Source organism: Sander vitreus, chromosome 5, assembly GCF_031162955.1.
Source record: "Sander vitreus isolate 19-12246 chromosome 5, sanVit1, whole genome shotgun sequence".
Classification (NCBI taxonomy): domain Eukaryota; kingdom Metazoa; phylum Chordata; class Actinopteri; order Perciformes; family Percidae; genus Sander; species Sander vitreus.
Genome location: NC_135859.1, coordinates 12,511,665 through 12,526,653, shown reverse-complemented (window position 1 = coordinate 12,526,653; position 14,989 = coordinate 12,511,665). Strand labels below are relative to the sequence as shown.

General features: G+C 41.9%; 1 protein-coding gene across 7 annotated transcripts in view; it reads right to left on the bottom strand.

Annotated features, from left to right (window-relative positions):
- The window catches only part of LOC144518053 (far upstream element-binding protein 3-like), a 29,383-nt gene extending 23,343 nt beyond the window's left edge, over positions 1-6,040 (bottom strand). For 6 of the 7 annotated variants that reach the window (XM_078250418.1, XM_078250423.1, XM_078250422.1 and 3 more), the window contains exon 1: positions 5,864-6,039. In XM_078250418.1, the coding sequence (XP_078106544.1) occupies positions 5,864-5,956 (93 nt within the window). In that variant the 5' untranslated portion in view covers positions 5,957-6,039. Of the gene's footprint in view, positions 1-5,863 lie in introns of all 7 variants that reach the window. The other variant, XM_078250424.1, reaches the window with a different exon arrangement.
- Positions 6,041-14,989: the final 8,949 nt, after the last annotated feature.

Genomic DNA, 14,989 nt, shown 5'->3' with positions numbered 1-14,989 from the left:
GAATGGTCATGCGATACGTCTTGTCAGATGTGTTTACTTAATATGTGAATATGGAGATTCATTCTGCTACAGGAGCTAACACTCTTGTGTGGACGGAGATTGTTTTTGTCTCAAAATGCCGCTTAAAAATAAAAACATAGTAGTGGAGATGTAGCCTGGAGCTCAGATGCAGCAGCATTAATGTGCGTCAGAGATTTATCTTTTAGGTGGATTTTACTCTGAAGGCCAGTTATCAGCGCCGCCTCGCTCTGTTGGGTCCAGTGAGAAATACGTCGACTTACACAATAACAGCTCATTCACAGCTATTAGCTTTTGGCTGCTGGCTGACCTCACCTTGGCTGACAACACAATGCAAAAATACTACACACACACACACACACACACACACACACACACACACACACACACACACACACACAGACGGGGGAGGTAACCTTGAGTTGTCATGATAAAGAGAAAAAAGAAAAGCAGTTGAGTGGAGGAATTTGCTGCTGTCAAACATTCACTGCCACACCTGTTGACACCTGCGCGCTGCAGCCTCACTCCGACAACGTGACTCAGATTATTGTTTCAACACTAGGACTGGTGCAACAAGGCTGCAGGATCAAAATATCGATATGAGGTTCTGCCATATTTGAATTAGCAGGCAGAACCTTTGCAAACCAAGTGCTCCCAATTTCCCCATAAGATATCAACAAATTACAATAGTGACATGCTGCTCTGAGTAATAAGTACTCTGATCAATCAATCAATCACCTGCTGAGGTGAATCAGATTCTAAGGTGTCTCATCTCATAAATGTAGTTACTGACTCCACTGCTCGTTTTCTCTGAAGCTTAATGAAACTAATATTATATTTCATAATGCCATCATTTGTTTCTGATGTTAGTGGAGGCTAGGATTGAAACTATCAGTCGATGAATTAATTACTTGGCCGACAGAAAAACAAGTCAGAACCAAAATCTGTCATTTTTTAAATGTGCGCAGCCATCTGGAGTGTAACAAAAAAGATTCTATACGATGAAGCTATTGAGGGCAAGAAAACTTAATTGGAAAACCACCACCACCACTGCAAAACAAGGGACTGATGCTACGCTACACAAACGCTACTCAATGGCCCAAGAAAACGTAATCAGAACATCCCTACGAGTGATTCAGTTTCAGGCTCCTGGTAATGTTGATGCTGGCTCGTGTTCACACTGTCATGGTTTACACGGACTAGGGATGCTAATTTAGATTTTTTTTTTTTTCTTTCTGATCGATAGACGATCCTCCTTAACTGACAAAAACAGACAACAGAGTCCCAGTTCCCCCTGTCCAGGACGCTCGGACGTACTTTCTGCACTCAGTGTCCGCAGACAGCTGCAGAGGTTCTGTGATACGTCTCAAACACATGCAGCCACTCCTAGAACTGCTTGCGCATCCACGCGACTGGTAAGTGTCCGCAGCTGTCCGCGGAGCGTATGTCTGAGCCTGTCTCCACATCAACCAGCAATGTGTCTACCAGCAGGGCTCCAGACAAACTTTTTGCCTTGGTCACACTGGTGCGCCTAACTTCTTTTATTTAGGTGCACCAGCACAAAAGTTTAGGTGCACCCAAATTTTTCCTTGCGTCACCATTAACGCCACAATTTCAGGGTCACCTTTTTAATCACGCTCCATATACATTCACATATATATATTATGTCAATTATTTTAAACAAGAATAAGGAGTTGGTACATTTTTTTGCTGTCAAATGCCCCTCAGATGGCCAGCACCTGTAATTTGGCCTGTCTCCCCTTTGGCCTTTTCTAAACCAGCTTGCCACACTTGCATCAAAATTATCCAAACTGGGCCCCTCCACACTGATTCTTATCAGATCTTCCACTAGTCCAGGACTAAAAATCATATCTCTGTATTTTTCGGCTGAATGGCGATACACAATATATATCTCTAATATAGATTTTTTACAAAGTGGGCTAAATGTTCAGTTTTAAGTCAAAGCCACTTTTCACAAGCGCTTTTATTAAAACATGTGATTAAAATAAAATGCAAAGACAGGGTTTCCTTCCCAATTTGAAAATATACAGCTGCAACACATGTAAATTATCTGAAATAAATAGCCTGGGATATATTTAAAAAAAGAATATATCTCTGAGAAAGCTCCTTCACTTGTTTTCAACAACAATAACAGACCCGGATAGCCCAGAAGCTCATATAGGGTGAGAGGGGGAGTGCGATGGACTGAAGCGTATGCTACTCACAGAGTGACGGCTGACTCATTATGAATGGGTCCAGCACGGGTCGAATGCGCTTTGGCGGGTCAGCGGCGTTACACACGTCTTGTGTAGGCTATGAAATGTCGGTATCGTCACTGCGCTGCATTTTTATGAACTATGATATTCTGGCCATGGGTCACATCTCTCGCCCAGGTCCAGCAGGCTCCGTCTCACACGCTATTACTCAACGAACTGAAGTTAGTTCCATTCAATAACTTCTTCTGTGTTTTTCGTCGTGGCGGCCGCAATAACAGAGAGTTACCAGCGGAAACAATGGTACCAATACGGTTTCCCTCTCATACTTAACAATATACAGCTGTGTTAATAACAATTAAAACTGTAGACAAATGTCAGCAGTTTGGACCGGCAGCTAGCTATGTCTCTCATGTTGCAGTGGAGCCGTGAGTGATTGGGGGCGGGGCTGCACGGAGGAGAGATCCAAACACAGGCACGGCTTTACAGAAGGAATGGGTCACGTAACGTAACATTAAACTATCGATATAAACGACATTGCTTCGTTCGTGGAGAGGCTGCGGATGCGAGGACGTTAGGTGCACCGGTGCGACCTAGGAAAAATCTTAGTCGCACCCTTACAAATTTTGGTCGAATATGCATAATTTAAACTGTTTAACTTACAGTATTAAATCGGTCAAAATTCTTATTGTCGGTTAACAGTTAAACGGTTAATCATTTACATTCCTAACAGGGACACATGAATCAAACTGAGTCGTCGACCGATTATCAACATTTTTCAAAAGTATGGTTTTGTCACTCAAGTAGTCTGCAATGCTATTAGCATACAGTGCTAATGTATAGCTAGCCACACCAGCTTAGCTATTTCAACCCTGGCTACTCCACATAGCATTCAGGGATGGAAGGAAAACGTGCTCTGGTTTAATGACATTTCTTTAAACCAATCACAATCATCTTGGGCGGTGCTAAGCACCGGAGAAAAGCAGTGGTGCTGCTGCAAAAAAGGCTCGGAAGGAACTTGTTTTGGTGGAACGTGTGTACGTTTAAAAAAAGTTATTTTAGTCATGCAACAGAAAACTCGGATTGGACAGATAGTCTAGCTAGCTGTCTGGATTTACCCTGCAGAGATCTGAGAAAATGTTAACCATAGTCAAAACCAGAGTTTAAAATGCCAACACAAAGAAAGCCCAAGGCAACGGATATCCGGCCTAAATGAGTGAAATCCGGCAGATTTTCCGGCGGCACCGGAGCAATCCCAGAAGTGGAACGTCAAGGATATAGACTACACTGCACCTAACTCCCCTTAAAACCACAAGCTATAGTTTTTACAAGTCTGTTCGTATTCTGATTAAACATTGAGATGCAACAACTTTATCAGTGCTCTTAATGTACAGACACTGTACAGATCGAGCCTGATTTTAACCCAAAATAATAGCTTCTGGCTAATTTTAGAATCAGGACTAATTTCCTCCAAACTGGATGCCGTTTCATTTTCAGTTTGACGGATACGCAAAACCTGATTGACATTTTGGTCGTCTGCCTGCAGTTTAAAATGTTCAGTTCTCTGATTTCCAACATGGCTGCTTTCAAGAGATCCATTACAAACTGTAGTGAGCATGTTTTAATATTATTGAGCACATTTATATATTATTAGTTATTTACAAGTAGGGCTGGGCGATATGGAGAAAATCAAATATCACGATAGTTTTGACCAAATACCTCGATATCGATACCGCAACGATATTGTAGAGAGATTGGTGCTTTCTCAAAATATTTACACAATGAGATTTTTGATAAATGATCATCAGTAATGTGGATCTAATGACTTAGTGGGTAAAGGCAAATAATAGAACAGCTAGAACAGTCTGGTAAGTTCAGAAAATGACAGATTTACTGTAATACAGCCTTTAAAACCAGGAAATGACAACACTTATGCCATATTACGATATCCAAAATCTAAGACGATATCTAGTCTCATATCACGATATAATATTGATATATTGCCCAGCTCTATTTACAAGTTGTGGTGGCTCCTAACTCAGACTGAGCTGTGATAGAAATAAGTTAACATGATGGGCAAGATTAACTAAATCATACTTCAGCACAGTTTCAGAGGTGTTGGTAGGTGGCAGGCTACCTTTTCTATATTTTGTCTTTATGCTAAGCTAGGTTAACCACGTCCTGACTCCAGCTCTGTACTGAACAGAGAGATATGAAACTGATTTCCATCTGAACCTCTCACCATCAGTAAGAATAAATAGACTGTGTTCAGATCACCTTTAGCTCTGCGTGATAAAAACTTAGCGTTCACATTTGTGTGAATCCAGTCCGTCGCCACAGCAACAATATTTAACCAGTCGTTGCAGCAACGCACCTCATCCCGAAAGATGCTGCTTTGGCCAATCACATGCATGCAAGCACACAATCCTGGTGAATTATTTTTTTAACGTGAACAGCGTATATCTACAGTTCATCTTGGAGGAAAAATTAAATTATTGCCACCGTGATAAGTTGTAAAACACTGAGTGGAAGTATTATAAACGTGTGCAGTCAAATTCACACATCTGTCACTCAAACTGGACTTCCTGGATTGCATTTCAGGCCTCACTTTTACTTGAAGCTTTAAAACCGTCTGAAGACTACTTGCCAAAATGCTGAACTCTCCCTTTAATAAGAAATGAGTAAACAAACACATTCAACCAAACCGTCACCTTACTGTAATCTAGTTTCTGAGTTTGTATACGTTCAAATGTGCAGCTGGATGTAACCCGGCCTGTCAGTCAAACTACAGTGTCTCTTAGGTGTCTGTAACATACAGACAGATAATAATCCAATATCTCACAGAGAATAAAACACCTGCATGCAGAGATGAGCCAGTTTATCAGAATAAACGTCCTGCTGGTTCACTAAAACACTCAGAGGTGGTTAAATATCCTGTCTGTCTGTCTGTCTGTCTCTCTCTCTATAGGAAGCAGACACACCTCCAGTCGGCTGTATATGGCTCTGAGGCTGTTGCATAACGCCAGCCTAGTTCCTAACCAACTTACAGTAAACAGCAGCCTTTAAGGGGAGGGGAGGAGGGGAAGGGGGGTCCAACTCTCATATTAACTGTTGGAAAGCGGATAACACAGTATGAAAACCCGCATTTCACTGCTTCCCCCCCGGCCTGCTGAGGACAGTTAGTAGGTCATTAAAGCGGAGCAGAAAGAGTGGACTTGGTGTGCTCCTCGGTGGTTTTTCACCGTGTTTCTGTACCGCAGCCCAACAGGTTGTCTGCCTCAGTGACACGTGTGGCCAAACTTCTGTCCTGCTCCCCCCTCCACCTCCCCCGGTCCCACTGCGCTCCCCTCCGGGTGACAGCTCCACAAACTACCCCTAAACTAACTCCCGGACCGTGTCAGCCCGGATAAAGTGTCCCAAACCGGCCACAAGTCCAACTCTGAACTGCTTTCCGAGCTAGTTAGCATGCTAGTGTGTGTGTGTGTGTGTGTGTGTGTGTGTGAGTGTGTTGACGGAGCGCATAAGTTAGGAGTTAGCAGCTGAGACAACACGGGCGAATCCAAATAAAAGTGCTTTGGCTCGATCTAAACGACCCAGAACGGATGTGTGCGGAGCCCCAGTGTTGTTGTTACCTGCCGGGCCCTCTGTAAAACATCGGCCAGGCCATCTGATTTCAGCCCCGGCTGGTTCATCGAGGCCTGTCCCTGTACCAGCTCCGCCATCATAGCGCCACTAGCTAGCCGTTAGCTGTTAGCTGTTAGCCGGATTAGCTCGGGCTGCTAACTGTGCTGAAGCTGCAGTCAGAGAGCGGTTAGAGAGCGCGAGATCTCACTCTGAAGACGTTTTCAGAGACCAAGAGGAAGTAGATCTCTGAAACTAGATCCACTGGTCACATAACACGCTGCTTCTTATGAAGAGTGACTGGAGTGAAGACACAAGATATTTTATTAAAAGCTGAAACAATTAGTCGATTAAATATATATATATATATATATATATATATATATATATATATATATATATAGATTAAAAATAAAGGTAAGAGTACAAATATGTAAAAAAAAAAAAAATGCAATAAAGTGGCAGTTAAGTTATAACATAAACTGTAAAAAGTGTCTGGCAGTATTATATTAAAATAGTGCAAATAGTAATGAAGTCAGTCAAAATTATTACTATTATTATTGTTATACAAGGTCAAGGGATACACACGCGCGCGCGCGCACACACAAAATACGACACATTAAGAAAGCAAATTTGGTAAATATATTGATGTAATTTGGATTTTATTCACTTCAATAACTCAACAAAACCTGGAAACGAAGGTTTCAGTTTTCTACCAGTCACCATGGTAACACTATGACATTAATCTTATATACTGTAATATCAGCTGACAGTTCAACAATTATTATCAGTTGATGGTTTTTACGGTGTTTTTTTTTTTAACTACAGAGTGGTTCATGCTATTCATAGAGGATCTCTGCCGCTGCTCAGCTGTTGGCAAGTCGCTGCTCTGTTTCCGCTTCCGCGTTCAGTCACGTGCTTTAGCCAGCTCCACAGGTGGAGAGAGTGAACTTTAGAAGAAGAAGAAGAGATGTTTAATGTTTGTCTTAGTGACATCTGACCTTTGACCTGTGTGTGTTTGGCCGTAATGAGGCAGTAAAAGAAGATTTTAAAGCTGCACACTGATTCTGTTAGACTGATGTGGCCTCTATGTTTTATAAGTTACTGTTAAATAAATAAAGTTTGACGTGTAACGGTCTTTGCTAAAATGAAATAGACAATATTTTCATTATCTATGAACCTATGAATTAATTAATTGATTCATGTGGTGGAATGTTTGGTCTACTAAGTAGCCAACTTTTAGTACAGTACTTAAAGCAACTACAGGGAGTTTTTAACTGTTTGTTATGAAACAGTCTCAATTTGATACTGATGTCTCTATAACGCAAACAAGACAATCAGCAGAAGAGTGGCTTTTTTCTATATAGTTATTCTTAAAGGGTAACTACCGTTTTTTTTTCAACCTGGACCCTATTTTCCTATGTTTTTGTGTTTAAGTGACTGATGGGAACAACAATCTTTGACATTGGTCCAGCATTAAGCAAGATCACTGCAGTTAGCATTGGCGAAACAAGCTACAATGTAAGTTAATAAGGCAATTGTCCAGCTTGTATTTACCTTCACAAAAGTGCTAATTTTGCCACTGACAGGCTCAGATTAATATTTTAAGTGTCTGACAACATTATGCAAAGGATCCCTCTTTGAGACCTTTCCGTTGAACCAGAAACAGTTCTGAAGTCGCTAGCGCTAAATCCACCAGACTCTATTTAAAAAAGTAATCATTTTAGCGTGTATAGAGCCAACATATTTTCACATGTAAATCGGTAAACTATGTGTTTTACTATTTAACTATTGTTTAACTATTTCAACCAAAACTAGAGTTGTGGTAGTTGGAAAAGTGGAAAGACGACCCAAAATGGTTTTTCATAGTTTTATTTTGTTTATGCCATTATGTTTATGACTGGTAGCCTTAACTTCTCACTTGAAGAAGACCTTGGAGAGGATTGTATTACGACACCTGAGAACCCTGGTGAGCTCAGAACTGGACCCCCTACAGTTTGCTTACCAACCAGGCATAGGGGTGGAGGATCACACAGATTACTGTCACACCCGGAGAACACTGGGAGCACTGTGAGGGTCATGTTTTTTGATTTCTCCAGTGCTTTCAATACAATCCAACCATCACTGCTCTGGGGGAAGCTATTGGGAGCTGGTGTTGACACCCACCTGTCTGCATGGACCATCAATTACCTCACTGACAGACCACAGTATATATGTGAGGCTCCAGGACTAAGTGTCTGATGTGGTGATGAGCAGCACAGGAGCACCACGGGGTACAGTGCTCGCTCCTTTTCTCTTCACCCTGTATACAGCAGACTTCAGGTACAACACAAGCAGCTGTCACATGCAGCTGTTCTCTGATGATACTGCCATTGTTGGGAGGGTATCAGAGGAGAATGATCAGGAATACCGGGAGGTCATCTGGGACTTTGTCAATTGCTGTGAGTCAAACCACCTTCGCAGGAGGCCACCTGGTACTACACCGGTGAACATCCAGGGTCGACATTGAGATGGTGGAGACATACAAATATCTGGGTGTTCACCTCAACAATAAACTGGACTGGTCCAAAAACATAGACGTCCTGTACAAAAAGGGCCAAAGCCGTCTCCACCTGCTGAGGAGGCTGAGGTCCTTTGGTGTGTGCAGGACTCTGTCAAAAACATTCTATGACTCTGTGGTCTGCAATCTTTTACGCAGTATCCTGCTGGTGAGCTGGGAGCACAGAGAGGGATGCACAGACTAGTGAAGAGGGCTAGCTCTGTTCTGGTCTGCCCTCTGGAGAACATAGAGGAGGTGGAGGAGAGGAGGATGTTAGCCAGGCTGGCATCAATCATGGGCAACACCTCTCAACCCCTACATGAGACTGTGAGTTCCCTGAAAAGCTACTTAAGCAGCAGACTGCTGCACCCTCAGTGCAAGAAGTAGCGATACCGCAGGTCCTTCATTCCAGCAGCAGTCAGACTCTTTAATGTAACATCATAATGTAGCACTGCTAGCTGTTTCTGCAATTTGAGCCATCACTGGACAATATTCTGCACTACGCTTTATTATTTATTTATTAATCTGTGTCACCTCCAACTGTGCAATATTTCATTTCTATTCATCCGGACCTTACTCATCTGTACATCTGTGTTTATATACTGTCTGTTTATAGAAGGATTTATTGTGTAAATATGTTTGATTTATTACTATTATTATTATAACTAATTCTGTTTTTTCTATTTCTTATACTTAATGTGTATTTTTTGGCCTATGTCCACTTAATTTGTATTTGTGTTATTCTGATGTGTGTACATTTTTTCTTTTGAGCTGCTGTAGCAAAGGAATTTCCCCAGTGCGGGATTAATAAAGTCTATCTTTACGATGCTAAAATTACTGTTTATTTACATGGAGTCTGGTGGGTTTAGCGAACGCAATTTCGTGGCTGTTTTTATGTTTAAAAAATGATCTGACTCTTTAGAAAGGTCAACCTCCTTTAGAAATCCTTTCCATAATGTTGTCAGACACTTAGAATATTAATCTGAGCCTGTCAGTGGCAAAACGAGCACTTTTGTGAAGGTAAATACAAGCTGGACAATTGTCTTATTAACTTACATAGTAGCTTGTTTCGCTGCTGCCAACTGTAGCGATCTTGCTTAATACTGGAACAATTTGAAAGATTGTTGTTCCCATCAGTCACTTAGACACAAAAACAATGGAAAATAGGTTCCAGGTTGAAAAAAACGGTAGTTACCCTTTAATGCCTATCCCTGGGTCTGATTCCCTGCCAAATCAGACTAAACGACTCTCAGGCAGTTTGGCCTGAGAGTCGTTTTGTTGCTTTCACTTGAGCAGCACCTTATTATTATTATTATTATTATTATTATTATTATTATACAAGTTAGGAGAATCTGCTACAAAACTGCTCCTGGGCCTCACATCAGGGCATGTTTAAAGGCCTTTATCATGTTGATTTCAGTTTAAACAGTTTTGTAAATTCATAAATACATTTGCAATTAAATCAAATGACCACAAACTTTACACACTGTGAACAGATGGTATTTGGGGCCCTGAGGCAGTAGCCTGCTTTGCTCAGCTGGTATTGTAACCTTTTACCACGGTAACAATGTTAGATCACTGAAACACTGATAACCTGCAGAGACCCTGTGACCTCACTGTGACCTCTCATACCATCAGATAAACTGTCAGACAACACTTTTTAATTTACAGACAGAAGCTTTTTAGAAGTGTGTAAGTTGTTTTCCACCTTCTCCTCTTTCTGTCCTTCACACACACGCACACTCACACACACATACACACACACACACACACACACACACACACATACACACACACACACACACACACACACACACACACACACACACACACACACATACAAGGTGGTGTCAGATGATAGAAACTGATTGTTTGTCTCTTTATCTGTAAAATATCTCTGTTAGTTATTCAGGTTTTAAAGGAACATTCTGCTAAAAAAAAACAACATTCAGATTTTTCTATATGTTAAAGGACAATTCCGGTGCAAAACGAACCTAAGGGTTATTAACAGATGTGTACCCACTCTGTCACTCTCTGGGACATGTTTTCATGCTAATCGAATGTGTTTGTAGCTTGAAAGAAGCTAGCGCGGACCGCTGATTAGCTTACAACGCTAGTATTCGGGGCACAGGGAAAGTAAAAACAAATCGCTATTTATACCACTAAAAAGGCTCAAAATATCACCACACTTCAACGGTAGCATAATGAGAGTCCCTAAATGTTAACCGAAGCTTTGAGAACTTTGTAAGTGTACAGACAGTTTTTTGACCGAATAGCTGCGGGAGCTCCGTGAAAGGGCAACGAGAGAGAGAGAGAGCTACCGGTAGTACACAGCCTCGTACTTCGGGAAACTGGTGGTGTACCTGCGGACATTGTGAAGCTATGGCCACCAAACAGGAGTGTCTGTGTTGCACAGCGTGGGACCTGTTGCGTCGCGACACCCAAGAGACGCAGTGTTTTGTACAGCCTGAAGATTTCCCCTCTCTGATAAACAGGGCTGTACTTGAAACTTTTTTCCATGTCCCGAAAATAAATTGGAGACGGCAACCCAGACCGAAGGGACCAGATGGACAATTATCCACTGAGTAAGTACACTAAATAAGTTATGTTTTACATTGGTGCGATTATTTCAGATATATTGAGCAAATTGCTTTTGATTTTAGTTTGCATCACCATCTGTAAGTCATGACTGGTTTTCAAGAGGGCGGCCGCATGTAAACATGAACACGAGTGGTTTAATCTATTTTTTCAATAAACTGTCTGTACACTTACAAAGTTCTCAATGCTTTTTTGAGCATTTTTAGTAGTATAAATAGCGATTTGTTTTTACTTTCCCTGTGCCCCGAATACTAGCGTTGTAAGCTAATCAGCGGTCCGCGCTAGCTTCTTTCAAGCTACAAACACATTCGATTAGCATGAAAACATGTCCCAGAGAACGATTGAGTGGGAAAATATCCGTTATTATCCCCTAGATTCATTTTGCGCCGGAATTGTCCTTTAAACTGCTGCTGCAGTGATGACACTCACAGCAGCACTACAAAGACCAGAATGCACCACAGCTACAGGACAGGTTGGTGTTTGAGTGAAATCAAATGGCTCCTGTTATTGTCTAAAAGTAGCAATAGGGTATAAATATTTAATTAGTCAATTTTTCTTTGGGCCCTCTGCAGTCTACTCACTGGTTAAATTGAAGAAGTTTTAATTGTGATTTTTCAGTCCATAGAATGTCAGAATCAGCTGTATGGAATTTGATTCCAGCTTTTGGTTGCTCTCAAAGTACAGTACACAGACATATATATATATATATATATATATACACACACACACATATACACATATGGTGTCGTTGGTGTAGAGGGAGAAGAGCAGTGGAGCGAGTACACATCCCTGGGGGGCACCAGTACTGATAGTTCAGGTACTGGATGAGATTTTCCCAGCCTCATCTGCTGCCTCCTGTCTGTCAGGAAACTTGTTATCTATCCAATGACGGGTGGAGGCTGGGGAGAACTTCTGCGATGATGGTGTTGAATGCTGAGGTGAAATCCACAAACAGGATCTTTGCGATGTCCCTGGGAAGTCGATGTGTTGCAGGATGTAATACAGTCCCATTGACTACTCATTTACTGACCCTTTTGGGGCACACTGCAGGGAGTCCAGGCCTGTGATGTCCTCCAGGTGGCTCAACACCAGCCTCTTCAATGATTTCATGACCACAGACATCAGGGCGACAGGCCTGTAGCCCTTTAATCCCGTGATGGTGGATTTTTTGGGTGATGGGAAGGATGATGGAGCGTTTGAAGTAGGAGGGGACTTCACACAGCTCCAGTGATCTGTTTAAGTTCTGTATGAAGCTGGAGGCCAGCTGCTCAGCACAGACTTTCAGGCAGAAGGGAGACATGGCGTATGTGCCAGCTGATATTCCAATAGTGCCAACCCTAGACTCACTTTCTGTTTCTATTGTGAAGTTTGAAGAACCCCATTTCAAAATATCAAAAAAAGTACTTATCGTTTTACAGAAAAGCCCATTACAGAGTATTAAGTTATGGAGCCCCGAAGATGATATTTCTTTAATATTTTTGTGCACAAGTTAGTCTTGTTATTGGTAAATGTTACCTCGTGTAAATCCCAGCAGAGCTTTGCAAAACTCCAACCTGAACGTCTAATCAGCAACATAACTGAAATCACCTGTGTGACAATAAATGGCATTTAATCTATAATAATGCATCATATTTTATGAATTAATTGTGTATGTAAAATGAAAGTAATGGTACCTGTCAAATAATTACAGTGAAGTAAAAAGTACAATATTATCACAAAGCAAAATGTGTGTTTCTGGTGTGAAAGACCTGTCAGATTTACTGGTGGAGATCTTTGACATATTGACCCTCTTTAGGAGCAGACAATGAAGCAGCAGGACTCACCTCACAGCGAGGCTTTGGTAACGTCTGTTGAAGCTGTGCAGTAATTCTGATGAAATCCTGAAGGATCAATATGAGAATACATTTATAATTGTAAAGATGTTTTTGAAAAAATGCAAATACAAGTGAAACATCTCTGTTCAGTTTTCTCTGCTATCAGCCTGTTTGTGTGTGTGTGTGTGTGTGTGTGTGTGTGTGTGTGTGTGGTCTGTATTATCTGTGTGTATATAAAGAGCTCTGCGGAGTGGAAAATGATGGCTTGTGAAGAGGCTGTTGTTGGACGTCAACAGGAAACACTAACAGCCTTAAGTGGCATTAAGAGTGTGTGTGTGTGTGTGTGTGTGTGCGTGTGTGCGTGTGTGTGCGTGTGTGCGTGTGTGCGTGTGTGTGTGTGTGTGTGTGTGTGTGTGAGGTTATAATGGGGGTGCTGTTTGTTGGACCATATGGGGCTTTTCTCTCTCACACACATTACAGCAACTAACTGTAATACAATTTAAAATAAAGAAGGAACAGTGTGTGTTGGTGACAAAAGCAGATCATTATGAATAAAAACAAGTTCAGTTAAACTGAATGTAAAGTGGGAGGAGGATAATATTCCGAGAAAAAAAAAACGTTCCGAGATTAAAGTCACAAATTTGCAAGTTTGGATCAACCTCATCACACCAATGTAAATGTACAACTTTAATCTTGGAATTTCTAAGCTTTCTTTCTTATCTTATCTTTTTTTGTTTTTGTTTTACCCATCAATGGCCCTAATATGTCGTCGTAGATCTCAGATACTAACTCGGTGAGAACAATGTTATTTATATAGAGACATGATGGAGAACAGTACAATAATAAGAGTTAGAATAAACCAAAATTATTCTTTAAATCATTTCAAGTCACGTCATTCGGTACAGCAGTGTTATAAAAAACCAGAAGTCATCCACATGATCAGACAAAACTCTCTCACACACACACACACACACACACACACACACACACACACACACACTCAGTTCACGGACCATTTGACTGTAATACTCCTCTTTATCTTTAACCCCTGAGTGATCCCCCCCCCGCTGAGCTCGACTCATCTGAGCTGCTGCTATTTAACACTGTGGAGACAGACAGATAGGTGGCCAAAAGTATGCGGACGGCTGACCATATGTAACTGTGTAACATGTTCATTCATGTGCTCTAACAGCCTCCATTGTGCTGGTTTCAGGATTTAAACCAGATGTTGAACCTGCTGCATTCAGACAGCAGAGCATCTGTGAGGTCCAACACAGATGTTGGTGATCAGGTGTGGCTCACAGTTGGTGGTCCAGTCTCAAATGGGGTTGGATAGGGCTGAGGTCAGAGCTCTGTGCAGACCAGTCAAGATCTTCCTCATCAAGCTAAAGAAACCTTCATTTGATCCAAACCAGTATCAAAAGTATGTGGACAGGGCTGAAATCAAAGAAACAGACAGGCAGAGACAGGCAGACAGACAGGCATAGATACAGACAGACAGACAGGCAGGCAGATAGGCAGACAGACAGACAGACAGGCAGACAGGCAGACAGACAGACAGGCAGGCAGGCAGGCAGGCAGACAGACAGACAGACAGGCAGGCAGGCAGGAAGACAGACAGGCATAGAGACAGACAGACAGGCAGGCAGGCAGGCAGGCAGACAGACAGACAGACAGGCAGGCAGGCAGGAAGACAGACAGACACACATTGATGATCAGAGAGTCTGCATTGCTGCAGGCTGCTGCTTTTAGACGACTCATTACTGCGACCTCCTGCCGACTGAATCCATCACACATTACAGACTCGTCCCAACAACACATCTAAATGTATGGAGCCTGAAACTTTCCTCGTTCAGTCCACTGAGCGTGCTCAGAACACAGTAAATACAGCGCTGCATGCTAATGATGAATTCTATCAGTCAGCAGACAGACAGAAAAGCACTGAATATCTGAAGTTCTTCTGTCCATCATCAACACATTAGCTCCATATCTGAGGATCAATCTTAAACTCTTCTCCAGATCTTTCAGAGGATATCAGTTTAATTTCTGAGTGTCCAGAACATAGACAGATCCAGCTGTCACAGGTGATGAACACAACACAGGTGTAGTCTGAAACGCAGCACTAACGGCTGAGCAGCATATCAGCTGATAACTGCAACCAGAGGTCAAAGATGTGTTGTGAGATA